Here is a 17225-nt window from a genome sequence, read left to right as displayed (position 1 = left end):
CAATACTTAATAAAGTTGACCTTTCACTCTGTACTTAGTCTTCTCTTTTCCCCTCTACACCAAACCTCTTTGCCAAAAATAGCCGATCTACAAGCTCACAACGCCTTGCAGCGCGAGGCATTGTGAGCTTGTAGATCTGCTATTTTTGGTTAAAATTCTCAGAATAAGGATTAGGAATAAGGACACTAGGGTTCAAGTGGTTAATATAAAAAAGGTGAAGATTTTTTTATCACACAAAGATTTGAAGGACCCCCTATAGTAACTCTAAGGACCCCCGAGGGGTCGCGGACCCCGTGTTGAAGACCTCTGCTCTATACTGTGGAAATGATTAAAATCAGAATATAGTGCTTTAACCTTAAAAAATAAATTACCACTTTAACTACAGGTACTTCAACTTTCATATTCAAATGCTTCCAAAAGTAACGAAAACAAAGCCTGTAGATTGGCTATTCTTACTATTGTTGCAACTATCAGTACAATGAAGTAGGGTATTTTTTAATGAAAAAAAAATAAATAGTTGAAATACGGAGATACAAGGTTTCTGCCCCATGTATAGAAACTACGTAGGTCTTGTCTGCTGACTTGTTTTATTCCATTTGATCCTGCCGGGGTTGCATTGCCTACATTCCAGTGTGCATTAGTATGCAATTATAAGGAGTAATCATAGTTGGCCAATCGCCAGACTTGGTGTTATGTAGCAATGCCCAGATGCTTTATACCAGTGGTCCCCAAACAGTGGGTTGCGGACCTTTTTACGTTTGTTACTTGAGCACTTACAACATGTCTTTAGTTATACTAGTTACTTTGTAAATGTGGACTGTTAATACAAAACATGCAATAAAATGTTTTCAATGTGGGGGGCAAAAAGCATCCATCAACAATAGTATACTAGTGACCCCTGTTTCACCAGCCTGTTTTCTCACATGGGGGGACGACCTCATGTGTTGTCTTGGTGATATTATGTTCCTTTTGACCAGATGCTCAAATAATGAGCCCTGATCCAGACAGAAGTTGAGAGTTAATGGCTTTCACCTTTGACAGTGAACAAGGGCTGACCATGCACTTCCTTTTGTTCTGAAAGACTGCGCTGGATGGTCAGCATACCAGCGGTTTCTCTTTCTCTCTCTCTCTCTCTCTCTCTCTCTCTCTCTCTCTCTCTCTCTCTCTCTCTCTCTCTCTCTCTCTCTCTCTCAATTTCAATATTTCAATTTCAAGAGCTTTATTGGCATGATAAAATATTTCTTACATATACATAAACCAAATCATAACATTGGACACAAGTGAACTATAAACATCCTAACAACAATAAATAATAATTAAAACAAGTAAATAACAAGCAAAGACACAAAGATAACAGTTATATGCCACATTTGTATCCAGATGTACTTGGTTCTTCTGTCCACTGGCTGTCCGTCAGTTGATGACAACTCCACACATATTGTGCAGCCAAAAAGGTGCATTTAGACTGTTCTCCCAGAACATATTGAAGTGACGATGTATTAATGGTGGAATCAAATTCGTTATATTTTTCTTTAATTTTAGGGAAGAATGAAGCTCTAATCTTCTTTATATTTGTCACAGTGTAACAGGAAGTTTAGCTCTGTCTCTCTCTCTCTCTCTCTCTCTCTCTCTCTCTCTCTCTCTCTCTCTCTCTCTCTCTCTCTCTCTCTCTCTCTCTCTCTGTCTCTCCAGGGGAAAGAATATACTGTGCTACAGACCCGTTTCCTTTTCTTTACGTTTTTTTTTTCCGTCCCTGCTGATGAACTTAACTTCCATTTGAAAACGGATAAATATAAACCCTCCATCTGGTCGGTGCGCATGCAGCGATAAAGGCTTTTCCATTAACGCTATGAGCCACAGCGCTGTCGGCCTATAGCGTTGCTAGGGAACGTCTTGCGTCCAAGTTCACTTCCTGACAGCTACTGATAATCACACATGGGGCTGCAACTTTCCGTTATTATCTTCGCGATAAATATGTGAAATACTTTACTGATTAATCCAGAAAGCATGTTTATATACAGTATATATATTATATACTGAGTGAGTGAGTCAGAGAGAGAGAGAGAGAGAGCGAGAGAGAGAGAGAGAGAGCGAGAGAGAGAGAGAGAGTATTTACGGTTAACAACTGAACAACTTTAATTAACCCTATATACCAAGGGTCTTCAACAGGGAGTCTGGGACCCCTTCAACAGGGGGTCCTCATAATCTTTGAGTGATAGAATGTTTTTTTTCTCCTATTTTATATTAACTACTTGAACCCTAGTGTCCATATTCTGATAACTTTAGCCAAAAATAGCAGATCTACTAGCTTACAACGACTCGCGCTGCGGGGCGTTGTGAGCTTGTAGATCGGCTATTTTCGGCAAAGAGCTTTGGTGTAGAGGAGAAAAAGAGCAGACAGTTACCAGAAGTGGTTAAATATCTGAAAACACAAATTGACATGAATCCAAAATACACTGACGATTGTGCTGTCCAACAATGACACTATATGGAATCTATGAAAAGTCCCTGCTTCATCTCTCCCAACTAAGGGGTCCTTGGCCTGAAAACGTCAAAGACCCCTGCTATATACAGTATATGGTTGAGTCCCCCAGAAAACAGAAAGGATCAATAGTACAGAGCCGGGGAAAACCTTCGCTGAAACTAGCAGATCGACAAGCTTGCTACAAACACTTTATCCATTTACATGTTGGCTATTCAAAAATTGCAGACCTCCAGCAAAACATTTTTTAACATAAATATTCTCTTCTGGGGGTCCCTGGCACCAGACCTTCTTTCAGATGGGGGGTCCGCCGAGGCCAGATACATCATCATTTTGGGGGTCCTTGACATGAAAAGGTTTGAGAACCACTGCATATGGGAGCAGACACACAGACGCAGAAATATGCAATCCTCTCATACCTAGAGCACCCAAACCCATCACACACACACACACACACACACACACACACACACACACACACACACACACACACACACACACACGGAATGGAAAGAATTCTCCACATCCTCCCCAACATTGTTTTTTCTGAGGGAATTTTCTACTGAGTGCACGTGAGGCTCCTCCGAGCACGCGCACACACACACACACACACACACACACACACACACACACACACACACACACACACACACACACACACACACACACACAGGGTTGGACTGGGCATCTGGCGGGTCTTGATGGGTCCTGCAGTTCATTGGCTACGACTGATCACGTAGCACACTGTTACGCCAGAGTTGCTTGCCTCTCGAATTCAGTTACCTACCCGCCCGTTGTAACACCAGAGTTACTTACCTATCAAATTCAGATACCTACCCGGATGTTGTGGTTCTATTGCATGCTCTCGCATGCTGTTTACAACGCAAGATTGCACACGACATTCGGTCACGTAATGGCCACAAACGCACGCCTGTGTGTGCGAGTGAGCATGCGTGCATGTGGATCGAGCGAGCGTGCGTACATGTGGATCTCTCGCTGTTTTCACAGTTCACCCAGCTCCTCCAACTGTTTATATCAGCTGTTCTCAAAGTATTGGTCGAGGTTCGCGACCCAAAGCGGGGTAGCGGGTAGGTGCCGTTGGGGTCCTGTATTAGAGCCGACACTCTCACCTCAGTACTGTAGTACAGTACATCACAACAACGCAAGATTGGTCACGACATTCAGACACGTAATGTGAGCGCGCAGAGCACGCCAACTCTAAAAATGAGCGGCCGACCTTCCAATATAAATACAATCGCCAAGTGGTTGGACTTCCGAGTCATCTCTTGGGATGTTGTGTTTTTTTTATTATTATTATTTTTTATCCTAAAAAGTATATCGTCGTTGTCGGAAACCTTGTATGTCCAAAACCGTGTGTTTTTATTTATGATTTTAAAAGTGATTTAAGCTAGTGAAAACAGCCGATCTACAAGCACACAACGCCTCGCGCTGCGAGGCGTTGTGTGCTTGTAGATCTGCTGTTTTCACTACTTTTGTGCGACTGCCTTGTATGATGAAGCAGGGCTTTACTTTACGAAAGAACGTACAAATTTGAAACTTACGAGGTTTCCGCTCGACAACGATGATATGTTCCAGTTTTGGAACATAAGTTATCACCCAACAGAGATGACATACAACTGGGGGTCCTTGAACTTAACTTAAAAACAAAAAAGTTTGAGAATGGCTGGCTGTTTTGATGTTCTTTCCCTCAGTTATAGTGGAGGTTGTGGAGGCCATTTTTCACATGGTTACATAATGCACAGATGGGTTTGATGGCACGCTCCAGAGACTGTGGTTTCTTTGCCTCTTGTCGAGCACATCGGAGGATGAAGTCAATTGAATTGTATCTTTTTTTTTCTCTCTCTCTCTCTCCCTCAATTTTCTCGTGGAAAACATCTCTTGGAGGCAAGCCGACTATTTGCACTGGTTCTCAAACAAGGACCCCCAATGTGCTTTCTTTTTTTCTTTCTTCTTTATATAAATCTTCTCTTCTGGTGGTCCCTGATGGGGGGTCCGCCAAGACCAAATTCATACATGTACCGTAATTGCTGGACTATAAGCCGCACCTGAATATAAGCCGCACCATCAAAATTTAGAACAAAAAACAAATGTTTACATATATAAGCCGCACCTGACTATAAGCCGCAGGTGTCCTTCCTGCTAGAGTGCCCCTGGTGGCTGTTAGCTGTAAAGATCTATATATAAATCCTTGTTAAAGACCATTGTAAAACGAACTAACTGGCCGCTGGCTGTAAAAATCAATATATAAGCCGCACCGCCAGGCGCGTCACAACCATTCATTGTGAGTACGACGGGACACCCCCACTTTCATAAAACCGAGATCTCACCCCCCCCCCCCCCCACCTTTTTGGCCAGGTCCTTTTTTTTTTTTTTTTTCCCTCCCCTCCGCACACAAACGTAACCTCTCAGTGGCATGTAGGGGCTATTTGGCTACTATTTTCCAGGACAATTTCAAAATAAACATGCTGAATGATCGATTGTATAGATGAAAAAAATAAAATAAAGACTCTTGTTTTGAAATGCGCTTCTGTTCAGAGAGGAAATGGCTTTCATAGGACGTCCCTTTAACGGTCGTCCACTCTGTCGTCAGTGCGTATCTGGACTCGTGGTGAAATTAACAACACAGGCATAAATTAAAGGAATATAAACAGAACACCAATACAAGACCATGTAGGCTATAAAGGCATTAAACATCGTCCTGCTCGTCTCATCGTCACTCAATCAGGCAGCAATTGGTGAGTCTGTGGCTCCGTGGCTGTGGCTGTATTAGAGTTTGAGTAATGTTTAGGCTAGCGTTGTGGACACATTGTATGGGTCCTGAAAATAGCAGATCTAGAAATTCACAACGCAGCGCGAAGCAACTCGTTGTGAGCTTGTAGATCGGCTATTTTCACATCTACTTGTTTGGGTTTAGTTTCTCTTGGTTCACGGGCTAAAACGTTTGGGAAGCAATACCATCATGCTTGCTGTAGTAGACAGAGTGGTGTAAAATTAAGTAGATTAACTGAAAAGCTTTTGGAACTGAATGATTATATGATACTGGTGTTGTCTGTCTGTTGGAGTGTTGGTACCAAGAATTCCATCTACTATAGACTATCTTGCTGGCTGGTGCATGTGGAGAGAGGCAAAGGGAAAGTGTTGTGTGCCGTTCCCGATTGTTTAGCAAAAAAATAAACCGCGGAAACCTTTATTGTTTATGTCGGACTTCTGCGTTGTTTGCGGCGTGAGTTTCGGTGCTATAATCAAATGGTTTGCGGATTCGGAATCACAAGAATCTTAGCTTTAAAATGGTATACAGCTTGCAAAGAAATAAACCGCGGAAACCCGAATAAAACGCGATCAAATCCGCGAAAAACCACCATTTTAGCGATTTTTCGTGCTTCGCGCGCGTGCATGAGCCCCCCCCCATGTCAACCCCCCCACTCTGTAAGAGGCTATAACGCCCCTGCGCACCGCTGTATAAGCCGCAGGGTTCAAACCATGGGAAAAAAGCAGCGGCTTATAGTCCGACAATTACGGTAATATACATGCAGTACATTTGGGGGTCCTTATGGCGCGAAAAAAGCTTACTGCGCCTTTTTTAAGTGAAGCTTACCCATTTAGGCCTATGAATGCTTTAACCAGTGAAAAATAGCAGATATACAAGCTCACAACGCGGCACCGAGTGCCACGCTGCGAGCTTGTAGATCTGCTATTTTTGAAAAAGTCGTGAAAATGTGTGCAAATCTTTGAATATATGTATTTTCAAAGCGAACGTTTGTAACTCAAATTTTGTTTCTGGGTGGTCCCTGGAACTAAATATTTTGAGATGGGTGTCCGTGGCCAAATAAATATCATTTTGGGGGTCCTTCACATGAAAAGGTTTGAGAACCACTGGCATAGTAGTCTCTCAAGAACAGACTAACTGAGCTCCATTTAAGTGAAAAGGATGATGGCCGGCCAGATTGCTGGCATAGAAACATAGGTTTTTCAAAAAATCTTAGAAGGATTCAAAAGACACTTATAGAATCGGGTCAAAATTCTAATTTTCACTTTTCAAAAATAGCAGATCTACAAGCTCGCAGCGCGGCACTCGGTGCCGCGCTGTGAGCTTGTATATCTGCTATTTTTCAATAGTTAAAGTGTACCCGTTCTAAATGGGTTAAGGAGACGTTGTGTTGATAATGGGGGGCTGGAGGTGTTGGAGACTACATCAAGAGAAACTGTTAGTTTTAATGGGTGTTCCTGTTGTGATGGAGTCGTCATGTGTTGTTGTTTAGTGGAGGTGTGAAAGCTTCATCTGAAGCCATGCGTCTGCACCGCTGGAAAAGACTAACTTAAGTACGTTTTAGTCAAGAAAGAACTCAACTCAACCCCTTTAAAATCCCATAATGTTTGAGCCGAGTGCCTCTTAAAGCTCTTTGCTTGTGTCTTTTCTGTTTTCTGTAGTTGTGGGGAAAAGTGGGAAAAGCTCACAATGCGTGCTTTTTTAAAGAATCAACACATCTTGACACATTTTTATAAAATGGGACAATCTGCATAACGAGTACTTCTACTTTTGGACAAGCATCAAGCATAATCGTCACTGTCGGGCAGAAACCTCGTATCTCCAAGTTTCAAATTTGTACATTTTTTCATACAAGGCCATCGCACAGTGAAATAGCAGTAGTGAAAACAGCGGATCTACAAGCACACAACGCCTGGCGGTGCGAGGCGTCGTGTGCTTGTAGATCGTCTGTTTTCACTAGTTTAAATCATGTTTTAAATGATCATTTCAAAACGAACGGTTTTGGACATACAAGGTTTCCACCCGACAACGACGATATTCTGATGCAAATACTTTTGTACTTTTATGCGAGTAAAATTCTTAATACAGGCCTTGTACTTTTAACAGTTTCTTCACTGTGGGTATTGATACTTTTATTTAAGTTGACAAATCTGAGTACTTTTTCAATTCCTGTGCGTGCGTGCGTGCGTGCGTGCGTGTGTGTGTGTGTGTGCGCGTGTTATGAGTTGGGTGTCTGGCCGTTGCCTGTGCACAGATGGCTGCCAGGTTTGGCACTGCAGATTCTTTTTTTATTTTTTTCTCATGCAAAGAATTGAGAGAGGGGTGTGCAATGGAAGCGTAGATAGAGCCCCCCGGGAGAACAGGGTGCAGAGGGGGATCAAGGTTAGCCCCTGGTATTCACCTGTATGCTTGAAGTGGTCCCTGGGGGGTCCCCCGATCCCCCACTCCCTCCCTCCCCCCAGCTAAATGAATGCTAGTTAGGACAGCGGTTCTCAAACCTTTTCATATCAAGGCCCCTATAGGGCCGCAAAGCGTCATGGGTAATGTAGTGTTTTTTGCTAATCTGGCAATAAAATAGTAATATTGATTATTATTTATTGGTAGAAACGCCAGGAATGCCAATTTTGATATAAAGCCGTTTCCAGACGTCTTTTTGGCTATTTTCGCAGCCAAAGTGTTAATAGCAGATCTACAAGCTCACAGTGCGGCACTCGGTGCCGCGCTGTGAGCTTGTATATCTGCAATTTTTTAAGCATTAAATAATGGTTCAAGTGGTTCCAGATCTTCGGAGACAGAGAGCTTTGGAGACACCGAGCTGGGAGACTCACAGACGGACAGACGTCTGCGAAGCGTCTCTGCCTCGGCGTATAGTTTTCCCCTCCTCCTCCTCCTCCTCCTCCTCCTCTCAGAGCCCTGGAAAAGTGCTGTTCCCAACGCTCCTGTTTGGAGAACGCACAGGAAGCCCCACTTTACTTTACCTCTCCCTTTTCCCCAGCGCTGGGAGTAAAGTACCTCACATTCTGTACTTGGGAAGTAAAAGTGCCATTACCACAATGTAGAAATACTGTACCACTGTTCGGTATTAAAAACAAAAGTACAAAAACATTTGCATTAAAATATACTTAAATACTGAAAGTAAAACATCTTTGCAGAAAGTCCCATTTCACAAGTTTTCCGATTGTGGCCTACGCGTTGTGAGCTCGTTGATCGGCTATTTTCAAATAGCCTAAATATGCAAACAATTGTAGTGGAGTAAAAGTATTATATTTTCCTCTGAAAGTAAAAACACTCCAGTAAAAAGTAAAAATCCCTCAAAAGCGTACTGAATTGCCGCACTTGAGTAAATGTACTTAGTTACTTTACATCACTGCCCTTCTCTGTCTGTGTCTCCGTCTGTCTGTCTGTCTCTCTCTCTCTCTCTCTCTCTCTCTCTCTGTCTCTCTCTCTCTGTCTGTTTCTCTCTCTCTCTCTCGGTCTCTCTCTCGGTCTCTCTCTCTCTCTGTCTGTTTCTCTCTCTCTCTCTCTCTCTCTCTCTCTCTCTCTCTCTCTCTCTGTGTGTCTGTTGCGTCATTCAGCTCTGGAATGACCATATTATGGTGCACTGTTGCACATTTCAAATGGCTCCAGCTGCCAGCCCACCTACTTAGAGAGGTTTCACTATACTCCCTCCTCCCTGCACTGCAGCCCAGAGGAAATGTCTTTAATACAGTTGTCCTCTCAACCTTTTGAGTTTCAAGGACCCCTGGTTCAACTTCTCCGTGTCTAGGACCCCCCCCCCCCCCATTGATGCATATTTTGGCCACGTATCAAATTAAGTAAAACGTATCATAACCCCCCCAGAAGAGAAGATTTATGTTATAAGAATTGATCCAAAACGTTCCAAAGATTTCCAATATTTTTTCTGAAGTTCTTCGAGAATAGCAGATATACGAGCTCACAGGCGGACTTGTTCATCTGCTATTTTTGAAGACTAGAAGTTTGCGATGCTACGCGGCCCTCACATCTACAGAGTCATGGGGGGGGTCAGAGTACCCGTTGTACCTGTCTGTCTGTGTCCCTTTTGTGTATCTGTTTGTCTATTTATGTCCATTCTATGATATGGAGGTCTCTGTCTACCTGTGTGCCTTTTACGCTCATATGGAGAATGGAGATCTCTGTATCTGCCAGTCCTTGTCCATTTTATGTCCATATATGGAGATCCCTGATGCCATCAGTATATGCCCATTATGTTGGCATGCCCATATGGGGATATCAGTGAGATCGGCGGTTCGGGACAACTGGATATCCGAACAACTCTACAAGAGTCACCGCTCTCCCTCGAGTGAAGTCGGTCGGTCCCATACAGAATAATGCTGTGGGCGCTACTAGCGTGACGGACGGACAGATGGACAGACAGACATGAGCTGCAGGTTTTCATAGTAACCGCAATCAGTGTGGGGGTCCTTGACATGAAACAAAAGTTTGAAAAGCACTGCTCTATGCATGGTTACCACCAGGCTCTCCACCTGGTGGAAGATTCAATGGCAGGGAGTCAGTCCAGACAGGCAGACAGACAGGCAAACAGACAGACAGACAGTAGTCTGACCTTGGTTCTAAAGGGCTGAGTGAGTCAGCAGGGACACCACAGTATCCACAACACACAGCCTTTACATCCAAAGCTTCCACAGCTAGTGTCTCTCATCATCATCCACCACCACCACCACCATGGTAAATTCTGACTGTAAATGTCATACGTGCTTCTCAAAACTTTTATTTCAAGGAACCCCAGTTTGTCATGGGTTAGGCCATTCCTGAAAATATTTTGAAATTAGAAAAATATTTTTCCAGTACTGGAAAAGTTTTGGAATTGATCAAGGATCCTGGAAGGTCCTGAAAAAAAAATAGCCATTTATTGTCTTTTGGTTTATTCTATTTGGTTATTATTTTGTTAATACCTCTGAAATGACAAATTCAACATTGGCCAAATTGTCAAATATTAGAGGCAGAAATTGTGAAAATAGCCGATCTACATGCTCACAACGCCTCGCAAACTGTGTTATACAAAATTCCTCACTCTTAGTGCTCGTCAGGGTGGGGGGTCCCCAGTTAAAATATGATTATTTCGGGGGTCACGGCCTGAAAATGTTGAGAACCCCTGGTATACACTACCTGTCTTTAAGGCATATTGCACATAGGAGTAAGCAACTCGTTATTGAGCTGAATTATTCTTATATAGTCCTGGAAATCGGGTTAAATATTCTGGAAAAGTTTTGGAAAAGTTTTGGAAATTAATTGGTAAGGATGTGTGGGATCCCTGCTAATTGTGCTGCACAATATATTGTTATCTTGGTATGACCATGCGCAATATCCGTATCGCAAAAGGCAACCATATGGGCGATATATTGTTGCCTTTTGCCCTTTATCGTTGCCATTTTCAATGAGCACATGCACTTAGTTACTTTCCACCAGGGGTGTCGCACCAAATTCTGGGCCCTGGGTACTTTAACTATTGAAAAATAGCAGATATACAAGCTCACAGCGCGGCACCGAGTGCAAGTCTTTGAATATTTCAAGTCCTTCTAAGGTTTTTTTAAAAAAAACCTATGTTTCCATGTCAGTGGTGCTCAAACCTTTTCATGTGAAGGACCCCCAAAATGATATGCATTTGGCCACGGACCCCCCATCTCAAAATATTTAGTTCCAGGGACCCCCCAGGGTCGCGCTGTGAGCTTGTAGATCTGTTATTTTTCAATAGCTAAAGTATAACATAATTCCAGGCCCCTCCACCTTGGCCCCTAGTAACTCAGTCCCACTCCCCCCCCCCCCCCCCCCCCCCCTTAATTGTGACAACCCCTGGGTACATATATTTCGTTACTTTACACCAGTGTTTCTCATTCTTTATTCTGCATGGGCACACTTTTCATGTCCCAAGAATCCATGGGCACATGAACATAATACGGGGGGTGTAAATATCGTCACTGTCGGGAAGAAACTTTGTATTTCCAAGTTTCAAATTTGTACGTTTCTTCGCAAAGTAAAGCCCTGCTTCATCATACAAGGCTGTCGCACAACAGTAGTGAAAACGTGCGAGGCGTTGTGTGCTTGTAGATCTGCTGTTTTCACTAGTTTAAATCATTTTAAACTAGTGAAAACAGCAAATGATAAATACAATACTGGCTTTCAAGCAGTTTCAAGAGGCACACTTGACCCTTCTCAGGGGCACACCAAAGGTCCCCAGGCACAGTGGTTGAGAAACACTGCTTTACACCGCTGCATATGACCATAATATTACCCCCGTCTTCCTCTTCACCTTCCCTAACCCCCCGACAACCCTTCCCTCCACCCCCTCCCCTCCACAACCTTACAGCTGCATGACAGACCTTGCCACCGAAAACAGCTCCTCCTGAGTCCGTGCCAGACTGACTGACCTCAAGGCCCCGAAGCAATCAAGGCCCCCCCACAAAGGAACTAACTCCCCCCACCCGCCCGCCCTCCCACCCATCCACCCCCGGCCCGGCCGTTCCACGACTTTGAGTCACCGACCGACCAGACCGTGCCGAAGCGGCCTCGTCAGCGCTAAGTGCCTTTTCGCTAAGCTTTAGCGGCCCCCCACCGTTAATGAAGTTCTCCCTGCGGTTCAAAGAAGGAGCCAAGCTGGGATGATGTCAGTGGACCAATGCTTCACTGGTCCTCAGACGTTTTCGTGTCAAGGACCCCCACAGTGATAACGTATTTGCTGCGGACTCATAGATGTACAAGCATGAGCGTGTTTATACAGCCAGGGGGTCAGGGCTCAGAGTTACTATAGGGGGTCCTCCAAATCTTTGTGTGATAGAAACTTTTTTTGTTATTTTTTTTATATTAACCACTTGAACCCTAGCGTCCTTATTCTGAGAAAAATAACAGATCTACAAGCTCACAACTCCTCGCCGCGTTGTGAGCTTGTAGATCGGCTATTTTCGGAAAAGACGTTTGGCATAGAGGGGAAAAAGAGCAGACTAAGTACAGAGTGAGAAGTATTGACAGTTCAAGTTGTTAAATACGTATCTGAAAAAACAAATTGACATGAATCCAAAATACACTGATTGTGCTGTCAAACAATGAAACTATATGGAATCTATGACAAGGTTGTGGGGGTCCCTGCTTCATCTCTCTCTCAAATAAGGGGTCCTTGGCCTGAAAACGTTGAAGACCCCTAATATACAGCATATCTGCTAATTTTGAATAGCAGATATTAGATTACAACATAAGACGGTGGACCTTTTTTTTTTTGTAAATACAAAATAAGAAAAAGATGAGGTTTAACGTCTCCTGCCATGTGCATGTACGGGAATAGGATGCCCCAGTGGCATCAGTTCAGCAAAAGCTAGGGTATGGCAAAGATGGGAGTCCTCATGGAAAAGAGGCATTGTATTTTGTATAACACGGTTCCATTGTGAAAATAACAGATCTACATGCTCACAACGCCTTGCGCTGCGAGGCGTTGTGAGCATGTAGATCGGCTATTTTCACAATGTCTGAAAACAAACGATTTTTGTCAGTTTTTTACACAGGTTTCTGCGGTTTCTTGGGCTGGATATGGCAGCCCAGAATGGTTATTCAAGTGCAGCAAAACTTAGCATGTTAGTAAACGTGCCACAATTAACAATAATGCATTGCACTTGTGCAGCTGACCTGCGGAACCTGGGAATATACCATCTTGTCAAGATGGGGAGAATACAAGTGTGGAGAATATAATTATAATGCCTTGTTAAAGTTACCATTTTGTTAAATTTTGCATTTTTTTATTTGCACTTTTATTTTCCCCCTGGACCCAGGGTATGGTAGCTGCATACCCCTGCCATACCCAATTGACGCCCCTGGGATGCCCTTCACTTTGTTGTCGTTTTAAGGTCGTAGACAGTAGGCGTAGTATTTATTTTCTCAGCTTTGTTCTTCTGAAAATTGTGTGTCACAATGAATTGAATTTAATGACGGGGGAACGCACAGGAATGTTGTGATGGAGGTTTCATCATTACTCCTGCATCAAAGATGCTCAATAAGCGTTCATCTTCATCATACACATTCTACATGCAGGAAATAATTAGAGAAAGAAGAAGGTAATTACAGAGATGGGATTGTGGGCTTCTCTCCTCTTATTAGAGTCAAGCTACCTGACCTTTTCAACGGCTCTAGGCAGCCTTTATGCCTGCCTGCTTTTGGCCTTTTGTGCGCTGTTGTAGCAGTAAGGAGAGGGTATGCACGTCCACTGGGACCCGGCCCCCCTAATCTAGACTGAGTGGCAAAACATTGAGCAGCAAGGAGAATTGGAGTTTGGAAGTGCTAGTTGCAATTTCACGCGCATACCCTCTATACTGGGAAAGACACATACAATCAATTATCAATCTTCTAGGGCTGCAACTGCCCAGTGTTTTCTCAGCGATTATTTTATCGGTCACTAACAATCTGTCCTCGGTTCTGGTGACTGATATTGTGCGTACTGCCCTCCTAATATGTGTGAAGGCTGTGTTTTTTTAAGTACTTTTTTTCATTTATTTGTAATATTTTTGGGAGAAAACAGTTATCTCTTATAGGAAGAGGGCGTGTCTGATCAAATTAATATCGAATATTGAAATACTGAATAAAGCAACTTTAAAACCATCCGGGGTGTTCACAAAAGCCTGATCAGACGATGAAAAGACCCAAGAATGTTAGAGAGGCGGGCTGAAATTTCGAAAAGGGCCTTTTGGTGAAAATATGGAAAATAGCACACATCCAAGCTCACAACGCGTCACGCCGCGACGTGTTGTGAGCTTGGATGGTCGGCTATTTTCAATGCTTGATAACACACTGAACTAAGCATAATCAATTTCTTTCACCATAGTAAAAAGAATCGAACCTCTGTTTGAAGTGGAGCTGTGTGTGTGTGTGTGTGTGTGTGTGTGTGTGTGTGTGTGTGTGTGTGTGTGTGTGTGTGTGTGTGTGTGTGTGTGTGTGTGTGTGTGTGTGTGTGTGTGTGTGTGTGTGTGTGTGTGTGTGTGTGTGTGTGTGTGTATTGCAGTTGATGCTCAGGGCAGGCTAGACTCAACAGCACCTCTCTGGTCACCCAGGGTTACTACATACAGGCTACATACAGACCCACAGACCCACCCACCCACATACCCACATACCCACCCACATACCTACACACACGGCCAGTCGGCCACGTATAGGGAGCTTGTGTTCCACACAGCTCCAAAAAAAATGCATTCATTCATGGTCTGGAAAGGGCACTTTTTACAGACTGATAAAATGCCAGGGGCTCAAGCCCCCTTTGATGTCTATAGCCATGTTTCCATAAACGTATTCGATTTTGGGAAGCGAATTATCAGAAATGCGTATTAAGACAAAGCGAATTTAGACTGTTTCCATTAAACTGATGAAATGCGATTCTTGGGAGATCCTGCCTGGGTCCGTCTGACTGACTGCTGTAAATACTTCCCGCGGGCTTGCACACAGTGCACAGAGCTGGGATGGGGCTGATTTTTTTCAGACCGAGAGACGTGCAGATGCGAGCTGCTGTGAGCTTGTAGATCGGGCACTTTTGGCACACGCAACACGGTGTGATGACGAAGGGTCACTCCGTGTGTAACAACCGGTTTGTTTCGTGGGCTAACGCTATTAATGGAGGTTAATTAAGCGGCGGGGGAAAGTGTTAAAGGAAGACGATATGGACCAGAACGTCATAATCTATTCGCATTTATTGTCTGACCCGTTTCCATTCACAAATGCGCATTTAGTTTATTCGATAAAGCCTCAAAATCCACCTCCTCCAAGCGGATAATCTTTTTTGCGGATAATGAAAGTTTATTCGCATTTAGAAGTGTTTCCATAAAAAGATTTTGTGAATAAGCCTTAAATGTGCATTAAGAGGCTTTATGGAAACGCCACTTATGTGTGCCTGAATGCGAGTACCTTTCCCATCAGTGGGTGACACTCTGCTCCTCTCCCCCCCATGCAGATCAAGAGCAGTAAGACGGAGAAGGAGGGCCAGCAGTTGCTGCTGCGCAGCCTGCAGTACCTGGAGCGCTACATGTACCTCATTCTCTTCAACACCTACCTGCACCTGGAGAAGAAGGACTCCTGGCAGCGCTGCTTCACACTGTGGATGGAACAGGTAAACGCTTATAGTGCCACGGCCCACTAAAATGGCAGATCTATTATACAGCAGGGGTTTTCAGGGGTTTTGACTCAGGATACCCCTGTAAATAACTTTTTCTACCACTTTTTGTGGTCACATGTTCAGATACCCGTTTTGTCAGGGCTCCTTTTTTTTCCCTCCTCCCACGCAGTTCCTCCCCAACCTGGAAGTGCTGTATGGAAGCAGTGTTTTTTATATCGCCCAAGCATTCCTGCAAACCCCCCCCCCCCCCCCCCCCCCCCCCTCACCCCCACGCACAGCTTGCACCCCCCTCTCTCACAACTCTTTTCTTTTCAAGCAAGTGAAATTTTGGTGCGCTGGTACAGGGGCTGCACCGCGACTCAGCGTGTTCAGTGTGAACTGACAATAAAGTACTATATCATATCATATCATATCATATCATACTAGATTCTGATTGTTTCAGGGTTGTTTGGCACTCGGCTTCGCCTCGTGCCACAACCCTGAAACAGTGGTAAATCAGCCAACAACCCACTCCCTCTCATGGTAAATGGCTTACTTCATCCACGGCACCGCTGAATTACACTGGGACGTCGTCCTCGAGGCGGGTTCCCGGTGGTTGAATTTTAAATTGAATCACTTTAACCACATTTTGTATTTTGGCAGCTTTTTTCTTGATATGTACTTCACTTCTGGGGGTTCCCTGGCACACAATCTTTTGAGGTGGGAGTCCGCAGGCTAAATAAACGCCTATAGACCACCAAAGTCCTGATGTCATGCTGCTAGATGGCACGTTGCAGTAGGGCACTTCAATTAGAAATAGGAGTCCAAAGGGAAGAAGAAGAAAGATTGCACAGGTGCTGGACAACAATACTGTACACTGGAGGGAAGAAAATTAGGAGTATGTGTGTGTGTGTGTGTGTGTGTGTGTGTGTGTCTGTGTCTGTGTGTGTGTGTGTGTGTGTGTGTGTGTGTGTGTGTGTGTGTGTGTGTGTGTGCGTGTGCGTGTGCGTGTGCGTGCGTGTGCGTGTGCGTGTGCGTGTGCGTGTGTGTGTGCGCGCAGACTTCATTTTCTTTCTCGCCACTTAAACTTCACAAAGTAATTTTGTGGAAGAGGGGCACTTCGTTTTGCACCACCTGTTAGTGCAACATAAAAGAAATCAAGAACCAAGGATCAAGAAGGCTTTATTTGTCGCTGCTCTTGAAGTTCAAGAAGCGAAAAGCAATGGCAATAGTAATGATGACTAAGATGAGTTAAGAATAAAAAATAAAAATAAATGTTGAAGCCTACAGCAGGGGTCTTCAACAGGGGGTGCGGGACCCCTAGGGGGTCCTCAGAGTTACTACAGGGAGGCCGCCAAATCTTTGTGATAGGATCAATCTTTTAACAACTTGAAACATCGCATCCCTCTCAATGCCTCGCAGCGCGAGGCGTTGAGAGCTTGTAGATCTGCTATTTTCGGGAAATAGGTTTGGTTTAGTGGTAAAAAAAAGAGCTGACCAAGTACAGAGTGAAAGGTCAAGTTAACCAAACACACAAATCCAACATAAACTGATCACAGTGCCGTCAAACAAGTCTATGAATCTTATCTGTGAAATCGATAAAAATCTGCGTCACACATTTATACAGTACAATATGTAGTTAAATTCGATTTTTTTTTACTTAACTCATATATATTAGGAATTATAAGACATAATACTTATGGAAAGTGGAAAAACAGTATATCTCCAACAATTTGTGGAACAACAGTCTAAGTCCGTACAAGCAATATTCAGCAGACAAAGAGAGCAGATAACATTAAAACCGACAATTAAACAAAATGAGGGGGGATTGCATTAACAAAACAAAATGAGGGGGG

General features: G+C 43.8%; 1 protein-coding gene across 1 annotated transcript in view; it reads left to right on the top strand.

Annotated features, from left to right (window-relative positions):
• The window catches only part of pald1a (phosphatase domain containing paladin 1a), a gene marked incomplete at its 3' end in the record, with an annotated part of 110374 nt that overhangs the window by 73353 nt on the left and 19796 nt on the right, over nucleotides 1-17225 (top strand). The window contains exon 18 of the mRNA XM_080747691.1: nucleotides 15229-15384. Within this exon, the coding sequence (XP_080603817.1) occupies nucleotides 15229-15384 (156 nt within the window). The remainder of the gene's footprint in view (nucleotides 1-15228; nucleotides 15385-17225) is intronic.

Source organism: Nannobrachium achirus, assembly GCF_963921795.1.
Source record: "Nannobrachium achirus genome assembly, chromosome: 18".
In the NCBI taxonomy this organism is placed as follows: Eukaryota; Metazoa; Chordata; class Actinopteri; order Myctophiformes; family Myctophidae; genus Nannobrachium; species Nannobrachium achirus.
This window is presented reverse-complemented; position numbering and strand designations above follow the sequence as displayed.